The sequence below is a fragment of the Corylus avellana genome, chromosome 11 (genome assembly GCF_965113065.1).
Source record: "Corylus avellana chromosome 11, dhCorAvel1.hap1.2, whole genome shotgun sequence".
NCBI lineage: Eukaryota > Viridiplantae > Streptophyta > Magnoliopsida > Fagales > Betulaceae > Corylus > Corylus avellana.
Window position 1 is genome coordinate 13,463,282 of NC_142500.1, and position 17,737 is coordinate 13,481,018.

At 43.5% G+C, this 17,737-nt stretch overlaps 2 protein-coding genes across 2 annotated transcripts; both read left to right on the plus strand.

Moving 5' to 3' along the window:
* The first annotated feature begins 10,321 nt into the window (after positions 1-10,321).
* LOC132164981 (uncharacterized) lies at positions 10,322-11,692 on the plus strand. The gene is made up of 2 exons (XM_059575494.2): positions 10,322-10,873; positions 10,976-11,692. The coding sequence occupies exons 1-2, from the start codon at positions 10,322-10,324 to the stop codon at positions 11,690-11,692; spliced, it is 1,269 nt and encodes a 422-aa protein (XP_059431477.2).
* Positions 11,693-13,406: 1,714 nt separating this feature from the next.
* LOC132164979 (uncharacterized) lies at positions 13,407-14,841 on the plus strand. The gene is made up of 2 exons (XM_088511573.1): positions 13,407-14,231; positions 14,305-14,841. The coding sequence occupies exons 1-2, from the start codon at positions 13,407-13,409 to the stop codon at positions 14,839-14,841; spliced, it is 1,362 nt and encodes a 453-aa protein (XP_088367699.1).
* Positions 14,842-17,737: the final 2,896 nt, after the last annotated feature.

Genomic DNA, 17,737 nt, shown 5'->3' on the forward strand with positions numbered 1-17,737 from the left:
TAATTCCCATTTTGAGAGTTGAACTTTCACACTCACTACAAGAATTTAGGTCTTTGAAGTCGCCCCTAAAAGTCCTAAAGTGGACACTGTTGATAACAGCGTCGACTTTTCGACCCTAAAGGTGTCGACGCTAATAGTCCGACCCTAATGATCAAATGCGTGATTATCAACGTCCACTTAAAGTCGACCCTAATGATCACTTTTAGCGTCCACTTTATCGACCCTAAAAGTCGAAATGTTTTGATCCTAAAGATGATGAAAACGGAAGCCATAGTCGACGCTGATAATCAACCATTAGCGTCCACTAAAAGTGGATGCTGATAGTTAACCATTAGCCTCCACAAAGTGGACCCTAATGGTCCTAAAAAAATTAAAAAAAAAAAAATTAACTATCAGCGTCCAAACCAAAGTAGACGCTGATAGTTAGCCATTAGCGTCCACAAAGTGGACCCTAATGGTCCTCAAATTTTTTTTTTTTTTTAAAAAAAAATTAACTATCAGCTTCCAAACCAAAGTGGACGCTGATAGTTAACCATTAGCGTCCACAAAGTGGACCCTAATGGTCCTAAAAAATTTAAAAAATAATAATCTGCGATCGATCGAACAATCGTGTGCGATCGATCGCAGTACCAATAGGTTTTCGACATTTTGCGATCGATCGTACTTGGAGTGCGATCAATCGCAAAATATAAAAAACCTACTTGAAAACACTCTGGTACTGCGATCGATCGCACTCCAAGTGCGATCGATCGCAGAACCAGGGAACACTGATATGAGTAACATATATCGGCTAACTCCTAACCACAATATTTCTAACATATATCAGTAATAGTCCCACCAATACATGTTAATTATGAGCAAAAGGAGAGGAGCAACATAGCCAGTTGTGTATGTCCAAAGCAGGCTACCATGAGTATGAACAAAAAACCAAAACTCTTCCATTAGCATGAACAAAGGAAGAATAAAGTGAAGCACGGAAAATAATATAGGTATGAAAACACTACTAGTCGATTTTGAGGCTAAAATTGTAGGTGGCGAAGTACTTGTAGCAAAATATATATATCTAAATGCCAAAAAGAGTTGATCGACCAAAATTTAAAGGCTGAAGTATGAAAATACTTATTTGAAATTTATCAATTCAAGGCTCAAGAATAAAATCGAACCCTTATTTGAAATTTATCCACCACAAGACAGAAGATAACATTCATATTTTCTAATTGAATTCCATTTATCCAATAACTGAATTAGCTCAATAAAGTTTAGAAAGCGTAGTCAATTCTGCACATAAAATACTAATAGAAACAGGTAGGAATGTTCTAATTATAGTAATTGGAGAACAGCTAATTAGATTTTGAATCAAAGCAACTTGTTACCACCAACATTCAAGTAATGTCCTTTGATTTCACCAATTTCAGCACATTTCCCAGATTAAATGTTCTCTTTCTTTCTCTCTCTCTCTCTCTCTCATTTTTTTTTTTTTTTTCCTTTTTACAGTTTGCTGGGAACTCATTGATTCGCTCATCAATCTAGAACATATCAAGCACACAACAAAAGATTCCCAGCTCAAACAAATTTACGGATGTGAGGATATATTAAGAGGCCATGTATTCATCGATCTCTCTAATGAATCACCCGGCAAATAAACGAGCAAAGAGAACATAGAAGACATGGCAGTCTATTTTATGTACTCAGAAACCCTAATAATTGTTAAGATATCACTTCATAAAAATAGCATTTGTAGGTTCCTTCCGATTATTTGAATCAAGTGACAAGTATATACATTACTGTTTCAGATAAACAGAACTTCTTTTTTGAAAGGAAAAAAAAAAAAACTACTTTATCATTAATAATATGAAGAAAAAAGCAACTTCAAGCTTATATATATATATATATATATATATATTCAATGGACTTCTCAGGCATTAAGAAATTAGTCAAGAAACGGTATGCTATCATAGGTCAACAACAATTAGAACATAACATTCACCATTAGCCGGTCTTCTTTGTCAATATATTTTTTTCCCAAAGATTCCCAAACTCTTTCTTCAAAATCTAGCATCCCTAAATGTTTCAGACTCCTAATTTCATCTACAGAAATATCATCAATATCCTCGAGCTGGTTTCTGTAGGAAAAGTAGCTTAGCATGAGCATAGTATGCAGTAACCACAACCTAGCAGTCGAAAGCAAGGAAAACTTACTCCCCAATATAACTCAGTATTAGAAATGCCTTTTGAAACTCAAGTTCTCCCCAGGCCACTAACTTGGGACTAACAGCACTCTCTGAACTCAAACTTGAAGAGGTTATTATTATTGGAGTGTGAGTAACAACACAGCTTACGGGCATAAAATGTACCCAAAAAAAAATCATATAACAGTACTATTTGGTTTATAGCATATGGAATGAAATCAAGCAAGGGCACAGTATAACGCTGTCATACAAATTAAACTAATTTCCCCCAACAAAATGTAAACAAATTAAAGTTAGAGATTAGGACGAAGCATATAGAGCCTGATATAATATGTTTTTGGTGAATTCAAAGTGGGGTGCCTCTCAAATCCATTTCTCTCTTTGCTGTAAAGCCTTCAAAGATCGAAAAAAGAACTTAATAAGGTGTTCCATCTATATAAAGCAATGAACCACAATAAGAAACTTTACCTTACAATCTAGGTATATTACTAAAGCCACTGTGAATACCCTCATGCGTCTTCTGTAGATGTTTCCCCACCCCATCGGTGATAGCTAAAATGGAGTCAAATGTATTTAAGTTTACAGATCTCTGCTAAAGAAAGAAGAAACAGAAATGATCAAGCTCTACACAAGGTGGGTCCAAGCAATCCAGCATTGACAGGGTCAATCAATGCAGTGTACAAAGCACAAATAAACTCTTTTTTGCTGCAAATAGAAAAACCACAAGTGAATGCCAAGGCAAAAAATGATTAAGAACATTTATGAACAGGGTCCTTGTTGAGAATAAGGTTGTATATTGAATCACCCAATATAATGTACAGAAGAGGCCTATATATAGGCGAATAATACAGACCTAGTAGAATAAGGAAAGGTAAACCTAGTAACCCTAGAATACCAAAGAAAGTAAATAATAATAATATAATATTATCTAACAGCCCCCCACAAGCTCAAGCTGGAGTTCGAGAGACCAACTTGAGGTTGGACACAAGATCACGAAAACGTCCTGGAGGATGTGACTTTGTAAAGATGTCTGCGAGCTGATCACGGGACGTGACAGAATGAAGTTGTAGTGAGCCCTGAAGAAGATGATGACGAACAAAATGATAATCAATCTCAATATGTTTTGTCCGTTCATGAAAAACATCATTATGAGCAATCTGAATAGCACTCTTATTATCACAGTATACAGGAGTAGCAGAAGAAAGAGAGACACCCATATCTTGTAACAACCATCGCAACCAAAGAAGCTCCTCGGTAGTGTCAGCTAGAGCACGATATTCTGCCTCTGTGCTAGATCGAGCAACAACAGTCTGTTTCTTACTTCGCCAAGAAATAAGCGAGGTGCCAAGTAGAAAACAATAACCAGTGGTAGAGCGACGATCTGTTGGATCACCCGCCCAATCAGCATCAGTATAAGCATGCAGCTGTATAGGAGACTGAGAGGAGAAATAAAGCCCATGAAATAATGTCCCCTTCAGATACCGAAGAATGCGTAGAACAGCTGAGAAATGAGTGGAGCGAGGAGCAGCCATAAATTGACTCACCTGATGGACAGCATATGAGATATCAGGTCGAGTGACAGTAAGGTAGACAAGACTGCCAACTAAATGCTGATATAAGGTAAAATCATGAAGAGGCTCGCCATCATGAGGAGTGAGACGAGTATTAAGCTCAGTCGGTGTGTCGACAATCTTACTGTCTGTAAGATTGGCCCGAGAAAGTAGATCAGATATATACTTGGCCTGTGTTAAATAATAACCATCTGAAGAAGATGAGATCTCAAGACCAAGAAAATAGCTAAGAGGGCCAAGATCTTTCATCTCAAAGTGTTGACTAAGAAACTGTTTAAGTTCCTGAATACCAATCATATCATCCCCAGTGATAATCATGTCATCAACATATAGTAGAAGAAGTATGGTACCCTGGTCTGTGCGGCAAATAAACAAGGCAGAATCATAAGAACTGATGGAGTAGCCAAGGCGAGAGATAGTGGCGCTAAACTTAGCAAACCATGCTCGAGGTGCTTGCTTAAGCCCATAGAGTGCTCGACGAAGACGACAAACCTTGTTTGTAGGATGAGATAATCCAGGAGGTGGCTGCATATAAACTTCTTCACTTAAATCACCATTAAGGAAGGCATTTTTGACATCCATTTGACAAAGTGACCAATGCCGAGAGGCTGCAACAGCCAAAAGAGCACGCACAGAAGAAAGGCGAGCAACTGGAGCAAAAGTCTCCTCATAATCCACACCATATTCCTGAGTAAAACCTCTGGCCACAAGTCGAGCCTTGTACCTGTCAATAGTACCATCGGAACAAGTCTTGATTTTGTAAACCCACTTACACCCGACCGCAGATTTTCCAAGAGGTAAGTCAACCAGATCCCATGTATTGTTCTTGTGTAAAGCATCAAGTTCCTCTTTCATCGCAGCCTGCCAAAGAGGGTTAGTGGAGGCCTCACGAAAAGAGTGAGGCTCGTGCAAGGTAGCTAAGGCATGAAAGCAATGAAAATCCTGTAAATGGGAAGGAAGAGATCTTACTCGGGTGGATCGACGAATGTCAGGTGATGGAGTGCAGACTGGATCCTCAGATGGAACAGAACCTGGGGAGGCAGGCGAAGAACTTGGGGACGCAGGCAAAGAACTTGGGGACACAGGCGAAGCAGCTTCGAGGGCATCAGATGACTGCAGTTCTAGCGAGAGAGACTCAGGCAAGACATCGGTGGTGGGAGTAGGAGAAAGAGGAAACTCAAAAAGGGTAGTAAAGGGAGGGGATGATGGCATGCTGAATTTGCCGACGTCGTGAAATAGTCGATGCTCCCAAAAAACTACATGACGGGAGATGCGAAGACGACGAGACACAGGATCATAACACCGGTAGCCCTTGTGTTCCACTCCATATCCAAGAAAACAACACAACCGAGAACGAGGCTCAAGTTTGGTGCGCTCATGAGGCTGGAGTAAAACAAAACAAGCAGAACCAAAGACACGGAGATGATGATATGAAGGGATAGAGCCAAACAACCGCTCATGAGGAGTGCAATTATCAAGGATAGGGGTAGGCAACCTATTGATTGTGTAGACAGCTGTGAGAGTGGCTTCACCTCAAAACGGGGTAGGAACAGATGTGGAAATGAGAAGAGCACAGACAGTGTCTAAAATGTGCCTAAGTTTACGTTCAGCTCGACCATTTTGTTGTGAGGTGCCTGGACACGACAAGTGAGAAACAGTGCCATAATGTTTTAGAATAGCTTGAAAATCATGTTGAGTATATTCTAAAGCATTATCAGAACGAAAAACTTTAATGGGTTTTGAAAATTGGGTTTCAACCATTTTGGCAAAAGTACGATAAATATCCAATAATTCAGAACGAGATTTCATTAAAAACACCCAAGTGTAACGAGAGAAATCATCAACAAAAATAACAAAATAATGTGAGCCACTCATACTAGCAACAGGAGAAGGTCCCCAAACATCAGAATGAATTAAATCAAAGGAAGCAGTAGCATGAGAGTCACTATTATTAAATGGCAAAGCCAGTTGTTTACCAAGTTGACATGAACTACAATCAAAAGAATTATTGGAAACTGAACCTAACAAACCCTTGGAAGCTAAAAATTGAACGCGAGAGGCAGATGCATGACCAAGACGCGAATGCCAAAGTGCAAGAGATGGTGATGATGAAGAGGCTGCAGCAGAGATGCCTGTGGCGGGGAGATGTAAGGATGATAGTTCAAACATACGCCCAATTCTACGCCCGGTCCCAATGGTCTGATTCGTACGAGGATCCTGTACATGCACACCAGAAAAGTCAAAAACAAGTCTATTTCCAAGTTCACACAGTTGGCCAACAGAAAGAAGATTGAAGGATAATCCAGGCACATGAAAAACTTCAGGAACAGAAAGGGAAGGTGTATTGATAGTGCCTATATTTTTAACAGTCATAATGGAGCCATCAGCTGTGCGAATGAATGAAGAATGAGGGGAAGGTACAGATGTGGTAGAGGAAGTAGGGTGAGGTGTCATGTGATTGCAACAAGCAGAGTCAAAGAGCCAAGAGGAAGAGGTACCTGGCAAAACTGAGAGGACAGAGGAAGATGCATTCCCAGAACGAGATAGGACGACCTGGTTGACTATTGTCTCGAAGTCAGCTGCAGATAAGGTGACACTGGATCCTGATGCGTGGCCAGAGGGGGCAACTGAAGAGGGAGCAGCTGGAGATGAACCACTCTCAGTATGAGCAACTGCTGCTGTGGGTGCATTAGATCTTCCCTTACGCCAACACTTGTCAATAGTGTGCCCTCGACGTCGACAATAGCGACAGTAATTATTATTGCGAGACTTAGGAGGGAGTCGAGAAGTACCTAACCTGTCATAATACTCTCGCTGGAATGACGAGGAGCTAGAGGATGGTGCAGCTAACACTGTATGACTAGGCTGAGAGCGCATAGTCTGCGATCTAGCCTCGGCACGGACAAGTTCGAAGATGGCAGTGTCCAAAGTGGGAAGAGGAGAACGATGTAATAGTTGCACACGAACAGGCTCAAAATCATCACGCAAAGCCATCAAAAATTGGTGAAGGCGATGTTGATCTCTACGGGTAATATACATCTGAGCATCAGTGGGATCCTTCCAAATAGGATCAGAAACATCAATTTGGTTAAACAAGAATTGCATGCGGGCAAGAAAATCATTGATACTCTGACCAGATTCCTGCCTGAGATGGAAAAGTTCAAACAAAAGCTGATACTCGTGAGCACCATCTACAGAAGAATAACGAGAAGCAAGCATATCCCAAGCACCCTTTGCTTCATCAAAGCTGCCAAAGAGTGCAGAAATAGATGGGATAGTGGTATTATGGAACCATGTAAGAATCTGATGATGTTTGCTATCCCAATCAATAAGACGAGTGGTAAAAGCCTCATCTGCCTCAGAATCCTTTTTAACTGGCTTTTGGATCTCCCCAGTGACATAAAGCCAAAGCTTGCGGCCTTTAAGAAAGCTGCGCATAGATTGAGACCACAACATATAGTTTGTTCCATCCAATACAGTCTGAACATGATGAAAAATCTCGTTTTGTGCCATCTGGAAGGCTCAAATGCAAAAACAGACTACAAATATGAAATCAGGACGAAAAAATAGGTAAGAAAGCACCTGGTCAACTCTGAAAGTCAACAAAAAAGTCAACGGTCAACGGTCAAAGTCAACGCTGACGTGGCACCAATGACGTGGCAAGGTCTGACTTGATACTGCTGACGTGGCACAGGTGACGTGGCGCACAGGCTGACGTGGCACATATGACGTGGCACGTAGGGCTGGCGTGGCTATGCTGCCGTGGCAATTAGGGCTGACGTGGCAAGAATTGCGTGGCACATGGGTGCGATGGCGCGTGTGGTACACGCGCGAACGGAGGAGGCTTGTACTGGCGCGTGGATCTGACGCGCGGACTTCTAAGGGCGCGTGGAGGCGCGTGGAGCGTCGTATGGAGGATCTGAGGCCTGTTCTGGAATCCTGGGGAGCAGATCTATCGATCGGTGGCCTGAGGGAAGCAATCGGACCACCGTGGCAGCCGGTGGTTGGACGGCAGTGGCGGATTGCCGAACCTTTTTGGCGGCGCGTGAGGGCTCCGATATGGCTGTGTGCGGCGTCTCTGGGACGGTTGTCTTCCGGGCTTTCAAGCGGTATAGTGATACGTTGAAAACCTCGAGGAGAAGATAGAGAACCGTGAGGATCAGAGAGAAGGATTCGTCGGATAACACTAGCGGCGCCGGAGCAAAAATATTTAGCCGCGAAAAAATTTTGAGGTGATTCAGAACCTGTGCTCTGATACCATGTTGAGAATAAGGTTGTATATTGAATCACCCAATATAATGTACAGAAGAGGCCTATATATAGGCGAATAATACAGACCTAGTAGAATAAGGAAAGGTAAACCTAGTAACCCTAGAATACCAAAGAAAGTAAATAATAATATTATAATATTATCTAACAGTCCCCAAAATAAAATCCCATATCAAGAAACACACAAAATCAAATCAAGAAATTATCCAAAAATCAAAACAACACCCACCATTAGCGTTGACCCAATAATCCTCAAATTCCATATAAATGATTAAGAACATTTATGAATAGGGTCCCCATAATAAAATCCCATATCAAGAAACACAGAAAATCAAATCAAGAAATTATCCAAAAATCAAAACAACACCCACCATTAGCATTGACCCAATAATCCTCAAATTCCATATACTAGGGGCTTCTACAAAAAACAAATAGGGGTGGGCTTCTACAATTTTTCATCCCCAAATCCAAAATTAGCAAAATACTCTCAAATCATCCATAGGTATGCCAACATGAAGCGTAAATTTCAGAAATATGCACCAAGATTAGAAATTAAACCAAAGCATGAGAAAACAGGGTTCCCACGAGAGAGAATTTCGGACAGTAACGAAAAGAGAGAAGACGAAGAGGAAGAAAATTTACCTTAAGCTCTTCTTTCTTCCTTGCTCGGCAACTAGAGAAAGACAAATGTTCATTAGTGTGAGAGACAAAGAGATATATATCATATCACAGACCAAAATTCAGATCTGAGATTAACGTAAAAAAATTGAATAAAACCTAAGAAAACAAAATATATATATAGAGAGAGAGAGAGAGAGAGGAGAGCGAGAAAGAGGACCGAATGAGAGAGAACCTGGCTGTGCGTCTGCAACTAGAGGGAGAAAATACATGGTTGTGCGTCTGCAACTTTGAATCGCATCTCTCTCTCTCTCGCGATCTTATCTCTCTCTCTCCGTTTGTCCGTCACTCTCTCTCTCTCTCTCTCGCTCTAGCTCTCTCTCCTGGTATTGTGCAGAATTGCAGAAGGCAGGGGATAACATGAGAAGTGTTAGGTCATGAACTAGCCTACTATTTATTGAGCAGTCCTTGGGCCCAGCCAGAAGGGGCCCAAATCCGAGACCTGCTCATAGGAGGCCCAAATCCGAGACCTGCTTATAGGAGACCATGAATCCGAGACCTTCTCATGTGATCCGAGACGAGACCTACTCATGTGGTCCGAGACCACGAATCCGAGGCAACCTCTAGCCGAGACCATAAAGTCCAAGAATAACTCAGGACATGTAAGTCTCGGCTAAAAGGAATAACTCCAATATCCTGAAAGATGATACTTTTAATATCTAGGTAATCTTGTTATCTAGATCTTGCATATACTCATGAAGATATGTCAATTGATATCTAAGATCACAAAGGCGATCAAGTCCTACTCAAACGCTTTAATTTAGCCTAGCCTAAAGGATTACGAAGTTAATCCTCTGATCTCAAGTCGCTAAAATCGTGGAACAACTAACAAACATGATCTTTCATTCAAATGTTTGTTTAGCGATATCAAGGGATAAGATTCCTTGATGAGTGGGAAATCAAATTCTCTCTGATGCCTATAAATACAAGTCATATTATCAAAGCAAAGGTAATCACAACTCTCATAATCTGAGCTCTATAGTTGTTGACAATATCCTCTTTTCTTTCTCATCCTGACTTAGGCATCGGAGTGTTCCCGCTGGCTCACCCCCGGTCACTTCGATCCTTCTTTCTTCTTTGTTGTGCAGTCAAATAGTCTGTGTATTGGTCAACTCAAGCAAGGCAGGCGTGTCACGTCATCATCTGGAAAACTGTGCATCAACAGTTTGGCGCCGTCTGTGGGAACTTCAATTTTCATCAATTCTCTACTAATCCAAAATGGTGACTAACCGTTCCACTACTGCAGTCTCCAACACACTGCCACCACCCGATCTAGCCGAATTCATGAAGCAGATGTCTGAATCCATGAAGGCTTTGAAGAAGCAGAATGAAGACCGGGCTGTAAGGCTCACAGCTGCTGAGGGCCGTAATAGCCAAAGGGACCAAGAGCGAGCAAGAAGACGTGATGAACGGCGTGAAAAGGAAAGGCGAAGGAAAATTCGAGATGGGAAGCGGACTGCCGGTTAGCACCGCGAGGAGGAAGCAAGTTCAGTTCAAGCTAGCCATCATACAACTGTCCAGAATGAGGAGCACCAAGACCAGGAGAGGTCCCAGCATACGAGACCTCGACAGGAACAACCTCATGGGCAAAATGAAGGCCAGATGAGTGCTGACATGGAGGATCTGAAGAAGAAGTACGAAGAGCTGACTCGTAAGTTGGCTGCAAAGGAGGAAAAAACCCTTGCTTCGGGGTTTATGGATAACACCGACCTGCCTTTCACTGATCGAGTGTTAAGTTTCCCTTTGCCTGAAAACTTCAAGATGCCTCGCTTCAAGGAGTTTAACGGTAGTGGCGACCCTTCTGAACATATGGAAAGCGTCCGTGTTCACTTTTCCCTTCATAGGTTTCCGGATGAAATAGCATGCAGAACCTTTCCTCTCACTTTGGAAGGAGTTGCTCAGGACTGGTTTGCCAGATTGCCTGCCAAGTCAATAGACAGTTTCAAAGAACTTGGAAATCTCTTTTTAAGCCAATTCCTGGCTACCAAGAAGAGGAGGAAGCACTCGGCTTGCTTACTGTCATTGCGTCAAGGGAAGGAAGAAAGCCTGAAAGATTTTATGCATAGGTTCAATAAAGAAAAATTATTAGTGGATAACTCGGGGGATCAAACGGTATTATCCGCATTATGGCATGGAGTCAGGCCAAATGGGCCTCTAATGGCCGAAGTATCAAAGAGTTCGACAGAAATAACTCTTCCCGAGTTTATCGCCAAGACAGAGGAGTATATTAATCAGGAGGAAATGATTAAGGCTCTCACGAAAGGTTAGGAGGAAGAAGACCGGGAGAAGGAGGATGCCAAAAAGGAAGAGGACGCCAAAAATGAGCCACCTATAGCATCTGCTCTGAAGGAAGAAAGGTTTCAGAAGAGAATAATAAAGAAGACTGTACCATCAGTCCCAAAGACAGAACCCCGGCGGCGTGAAGATCGAAGGTTCACACCTTTGAATACCAGGGTCAACGAGGTATTTATGGAAATCAGAAGAGACCCAGCTTTCAGGTGGCCGAGTAAGTTGCGGGGTGATCCGAAGAAGCGAGATCGGACGAAGTTCTGCGAGTACCATAATGATCACGGGCATTTGACGGAAGACTGTATAACCTTGCGACATGAAATTGAAACTTTCATTAGAAATGGAAGGCTGGTAAGATTCCTAGCAGGAGAAGGGAACCGAGGCGCGGTGCACCAGCAGCCTCTCCTATTAGATGCAAATCAAGCTGAAGGGGCACGAGAGCCGAGACGTGATCGGGATGATGGTCCTAGAAAAGATCCGAGACCCCCTTGGGATCAAGGAGTAGTAGGTGAGATCCACACCATCGCTGGAGGAATAGCTGGTGGAGGACAGTCTAATTCGGTTAGGAAAGCCCACGCTAGAAAAACACAGGCCGAGGAGATCTTTACAGTACAGAGATCGTCCAAAGTTGCAAGAAAGGATTCAATGACCCTTTCTTTCTCTGAAGAAAAAGCCAGGGGTAATGCAGCCGCATGATGATCCGCTAGTCGTAACAGTGACAGTGGCCAACCATATGATCCACAGAATTTTGGTGGACAATGGAAGCTCGGCAGATGTGCTGTACTGGCCAGTTTTTAAGCAAATGGGTATCGATCGTGAAAGGATCACACCATTTAGCTCTCCCCTGGTTGGATTTGTAGGAGAGCAGGTCCAGCCGATTGGTCTTATTTCACTCCCTGTAACAGCAGGGACAGCACCTAAGCAGAAAACTGTGATGGTAGATTTCCTGGTTATTAACCGACCAGGTGCCTACAATGCCATTATCAGCAAACCTGCTTTGAATAAGTTAAAGGCCGTAACTTCAACATATCATTTGATGATGAAGTTCCCGATGGAAGAAGGAGTCGAAGAAGTGAAGGGGGATCAGACCCAGGAGAGAAGATGTTACAATACGTCTCTCAAGAGGGTCTCGGATCCGACTCCTATTATAATTGGTACAGTAGGTGGGAATAACAGAAATGACCCAAAGGGAGAGCCAGCTGAACCTCTGGAGGATGTTGTAGTAGGTGAAGACAAGACTTTGAAGATTAGGACGCAGCTCAGTCCCAGAATCCGAGATGACCTCATCATCTTCCTAAGAAGGAATTTAGAAGTTTTTGCATGGACTCATGAAGATATGCCAGGAATTGATCCTGAAGACATCCTCCACCAGCTAAATGTGGATCCAAGTGTGAAACCGGTGAAGCAAAAAAGAAGAAAGTTCGCCCCTGAACGGAATGTGGCCATAGCAGAAGAAGTGGAGAAGCTTCTCAAGGCTCGTTTCATCGAAGAAGTATATTATCCCGATTGGTTGGCCAATGTAGTATTGGTCAAAAAGTCCAATGGGAAGTGGAGGATGTGCGTGGATTTCACTGACCTCAATAAAGCTTGCCCTAAAGACAGTTTTCCATTACCTCGCATTGATGCATTGGTGGACTCAACAGCTGGATATGGCTTACTCCGCTTCATGAACGCCTTCTCTGGTTACAACCAGATATACATGCATCCAGAAGACCGTGAGAAAACTGCGTTCATAGCTGACCGAGGCCTGTACTGTTATAAAGTCATGCCCTTCGGTTTGAAGAACGCAGGGGCAACATACCAGAGGCTGGTAAACAAGATGTTCCATGACCAGATCGGACGCAATATGGAAGTATACGTTGATGACATGCTAGTCAAGAGTGTGCTGCCACAGGACCACATACTCGACTTGCAAGAGACGTTCGCAACCTTGAAGAAGTACGGGATGAAGTTGAATCCCTCAAAATGTGCATTCGGAATTTCATCAGGAAAGTTCCTCGGTTACATGGTGTCCAGCCGAGGAATAGAAGCCAATCCTGAAAAGATACAAGCTGTCTTGGATATGCAATTTCCGAAAAACTTGAAACAGCTCCAGCAATTGACAGGAAGGATAGCGGCGCTAAATCGGTTCATTTCACGATCGATCGATAAGTGTCTTCCGGTTTTTAAAGTCTTGCGAAAGGCCTTTGAATGGACAGACGAATGTGAAGAAGCCTTCGGATAGCTGAAATAATATCTGATGAGCCCGCCTTTGCTGAGCCAGACAATACCTGGGGAGGTACTATATTTGTATTTAGCCGTGTCTCAAATGGCTGTTAGTGCTGCATTAATCCGAGAATAAGAAGGAATTCAAAAGCCTGTATACTTCACAAGTAGGGCTTTGAGAGGCGCTGAAGAAAGGTATCCCCAGATGGAAAAACTGGCTTTCGCCTTAGTTATAGCATTCAAGAAGCTCCGACCCTACTTCCAAGCTCATACTATCAGGGTATTGACTGAATACCTTCTGAAGAAAGTACTAAGAAAGCTAGATCTGTCGGAAAGATTAGCTAACTGGGCTATTGAACTGGGAGAATTCGACATCGAGTTTCTCCCTCGGAATTCTCTCAAGGGCCAGGCACTGGCTGATTTTCTGGCAAAATTCACTAATTTGCCAGACATCACTAGCTGGCCAAGTGATGAGACCTGGGTAATTTACGTAGATGGGTCGTCTACAAAGAAGCGTGGTGGAGCTGGGATAGTAATGATTACTCCCGATGGGGAAGAATTATGTAGTTCATTGAAGTTGAAGTTCAAGACCACAAATAACGAGGCCGAATACGAGGCAGTCTTGGCAAGACTCGGTTTAGCTCTTGAAATGGGAGCCAAATTTGTGGAAATACGGAGTGACTCCCAAGTCGTTGTAGGGCACATCCGAGGGGAATTTGAAGCCAAGGGAGATAAGATGAAGTTATACTTATCTAAGGTGCAGGATTTGCAAGCTTTATTTAAGAAGATTAGCATTGTGAAAATTCCGAGACCAGAGAATGAGAGAGCAGACCAGTTGGCCCGAATAGCCTCAACAGCCAGTGAAGAGATTGAAGCCGAGACTCCTATCCAAATTCTTCCACAATCATCAGTTACCGAGACGGTGTCGGTCTCGACAGCCGAGGCCATACCTAATTGGCAACTAGAAATCGTGGAATACCTGAAAAAAAGCGTACTTCCCTCAGATAAAAAGCTTGCTACCCGGTTGAAGGTAAGTGCAGAAAGGTTTACAATGATAAATGAAATCCTTTTACAAGAGGGGTTTCATGTTGCCACTCTTAAAGTGCGTTTCAAAAGAGGAAGGAGATTATATCCTTAAAGAAATTCATGAAGGGATTTGTGGAAGCCATTCTAGAGCCAGAATACTGGCACATAAAGCAGTCCGAGCGGGTTTTTATTGGCCCAACATGAGTCGAGACTCGGCGAATATAGTCAAGAATTGTGACAAGTGCCAGCGATTCGCTAATATCACTCATCAACCTCCTGAAGACCTGAGTGCAATATCTTCACCTTGGCCCTTCTCCCAATGGGGGGTAGATATAGTAGGAGTATTGCCTCGGAGCATAGGAGGTGTACGGTTCGCGGTTGTTGCTGTAGACTATTTCACCAAGTGGGCAGAGGTTGAAGCCTTGGTAAATATCACAGCTAAGGCAATGGAGCAATTTTTATGGAAGAATATCGTATGTCGGTATGGCATTCCCCATGCTTTTATCACAGATAATGGCAAGCAGTTTGACTGCGACTCATTCCGAGCCTGGTGTGCCCAGCTACGAATAAGAAACTATTACTCGTCCCTAGGGCACCCTCAGGCAAATGGGTAGGTAGAGGCTACCAACAAAACAATTTTTAAGATCTTGAAAAAGAAGCTGGATGATCGGAAAGGGAACTGGGCAGAAGACCTTCCAGAAGTATTATGGGCATACCGAACAACCAAGAGAGTTCCAACCGAAGAGACACCATATGCCTTAGCATTCGAAACTGAGGCAGTCATTCCAGCCGAGGTAGGCTCAGGCAGCTATCGCGTAGAGACCTTCCAATCCGAGACAAATAACGAGGGTTTACAACTGCACTTGAACTTGCTACAAGAGAAGCAGGATCAAGCCCAGGTGGCTATGGCATCATATTAGGCAAGAGTGACTCGGTATTTCAACAAGAAGGTCAAGCCTCGAACCTTGAAAGTTGGAGATATGGTCCTACGTAAAGCTACTCTCGCAACCAAGGATCCAGCTGAGGGAAAGCTGGCTCCTAATTGGGAATGACCTTATAAGGTGGTTGAATGCAAACGAGCAGGAGCATACCACTTAGAAGATTCCAAAGGTAAGGCTCTACCAAGGCCTTGGAACGCTGAGCACCTTAAAAAGTATTATGTCTAAATGCAATGATATGTGATTTATTTGTCATTTTATTATTTTCATTTCAATGAATAAAAGTATCTCAGAGTTATGCAGCATATAAGGTACATATGTACAAATTAAATTATTAGTCTCGGAGAAGACGGCTAAAAAGGCTCTTCCGAGTCCTAAAATGATGCAGCCGAAAGGAGGATTCTCTTAACATAACATAACCGAGACCTAACTCGGGGTAGCAATCAAACTCTTCGAGACCTGACTCGAGGTAGCAATAAAACTCTCCGAGACCTAACTCGGGGTAGCAATCAAATACCACGAGGCCTAAGTCGAGGTAGCATAACTAAGGTTAAATTGAAGTCTCCAAGATATAACTCGGAGAAGTATAATTATAAATTTCTTACTACCTTAAGCAACAAACAAATAAAGGTTATTCCGAGACTCATACAAACACAAAAACTCGTTTCATTAACAAAGAAACTTGAGGTATGTACAAATGGTATTACATCATTTTTCCTTAGGGGTAACATCAGGGACCTCGGCAGAGATGGACTCGGGAGTGTTGGCCTCGGCAGAGTGGGCATCATCAGGAGCAGATTCAGTGCCTTGATGTTGTTGATCCGAAAAGGGATCGTAGAAGCATTCTTTTATTCCTGCTGCATCAGGCATTTGTTCTTAACCTAGGTTTACCAGTTGTGCCATTGCTGCATCCGAACAGGGGATGTCCTCGACTTTCACCTTGTCTAGATCTACCCTCCGAGTCGAGTCCTTAGCCCATGCTCGAAAAGTTTCGAAGCCAAGGATGAGCCCGTCGGCCCAAGCAGAATTTCGAACCCATGAGGCAAAGGACAGTTGACGTAAGTAATCGGTAGCTTGGGTTTTAGCCTTCTTCAGCTGAGCCCCCTTCCTTGGGCGTACTTTCCCTTGAAGAATTTGAGCTTCTCCTCAGCTACCACTTTGGCTTCATTCGCCTTGGTCACCAAAGTTTTCAAATCCGAGACCTCATCTTGAACCAATTTCAGCTGGTCCGAGACCCCTGCGTTCGTTTCTTCCAGCTGGTTGAAATCCTCTTTAATAATAGAGTTATCCTCTTGCAGGCGGTTCACTTCAGCTCGAAGGCCTTCGATCTCAGTCAGCAGATTGTTAATCTTTGATTCAGCCTTCGCTCGAGCCGCAGCAGCCTCAGAGGTCTTGGCCAGCAATTTAGACTGCTCTTGACCCGAGATTAGCAGCTCCTCGTCTTGTGCCACAATAACTTTCGTCAGTTCTGCATTCTTGGCCTCTAGTTCAATGACCTTGTCGTTAAGGCGACTTGTCTCAATAGCCGAGCCTGGGCTTTCTTCCGAAAATAACAGTACAGTATCAACGACTTCATAAAACTCTGCAACAAAAATTCAGTTAACATGTGTAGAGAAGGAACAGCAAACCAAGGCAAAAATCAGAAAACTTACGACAAGTTGGTAGAAGAGCATTTGCTCAGTCATGCCCTGAGCAGAGGTGTCACGCTCCATAATGAGACCCTCATGAGGAATCAAATCCACTAGTGCCTGAAAAGGATTGCCCTTCAGGTCGCCACCAAATGTAGCGAGGGGTCCGCCCACTGTCCAATCTACCCCTTCTGGTCTCACAAGAGCTTCGGATGAAGAGGAGGTCTCGGCCTCGGAAGCCCTCTCAGCATCATGGACTTTCTCGGCTTCAGAGGCCCTCTCGGTAGTAAGGACCTTTTTGGCAGTAGGTGTTGGCTGAGAGGTCTCGGCAAGTTTCGAACCCTGAGCCATATTATCACCCTTGGCGGTAAGTGATAAAGGCCGAAGTCCTAATCCTTCCTCTGCAGCCACAGTGTGATTCTCTGCTCTCTCTTGCACCATCCCTACAGAGCCTTCATCTTCTAACTCTATATCATCCAGGATATGTTGGATGTTCGAGCCTAGAGGTTGAAACGATAGGGACTCGATGGGAATCGCATCCCCTATAACAGCTCCTGCTGAGGCTAAAGGAGTAGCATTTAGCAGTCGAGCAGAGATGGGCTCGTTTGAGAGGAAGGCCTCGGTCTCTGCAGCAGATCTCACCACGGGCTCAGGACCCGCCTTTCTCCTAGCAGCAAGAAAATTGGCAAGTTGGTCTTGCGCTTTTACTTCAGCCAACTTCTTCGGTTTCTTTTTTTTTCCGGTTGAGGGACCTCGAGGTCCTCAGGCTCGTCAACCAACCTCAAAACTCTGGCTGCCCGAGGAGGAGTGCTAGGCTTTTTGGCCTTGGCATCCATCTTTAAGGGGCCAGTAGTCCGAAACTGAGGGACCACAGGTGGGACTGAATCTCCACGTATTCTTAAAGCCCTGCCGATTTGAAAGGCGATATTTTTCTGCCTGGGCTG

Bases quoted from the DNA above. Each gene is read 5' to 3' on its own strand.
- LOC132164981 (XM_059575494.2), top strand. From the start codon at position 10,322: ATGGAGGATCTGAAGAAGAAGTACGAAGAGCTGACTCGTAAGTTGGCT. The intron at 10,874-10,975 runs GTATCAAAGAGT...ACGAAAGGTTAG, and splicing joins ATGGGCCTCTAATGGCCGAA to GAGGAAGAAGACCGGGAGAA.
- LOC132164979 (XM_088511573.1), top strand. From the start codon at position 13,407: ATGGAAAAACTGGCTTTCGCCTTAGTTATAGCATTCAAGAAGCTCCGA. The intron at 14,232-14,304 runs GTAAGTGCAGAA...CCACTCTTAAAG, and splicing joins AGCTTGCTACCCGGTTGAAG to TGCGTTTCAAAAGAGGAAGG.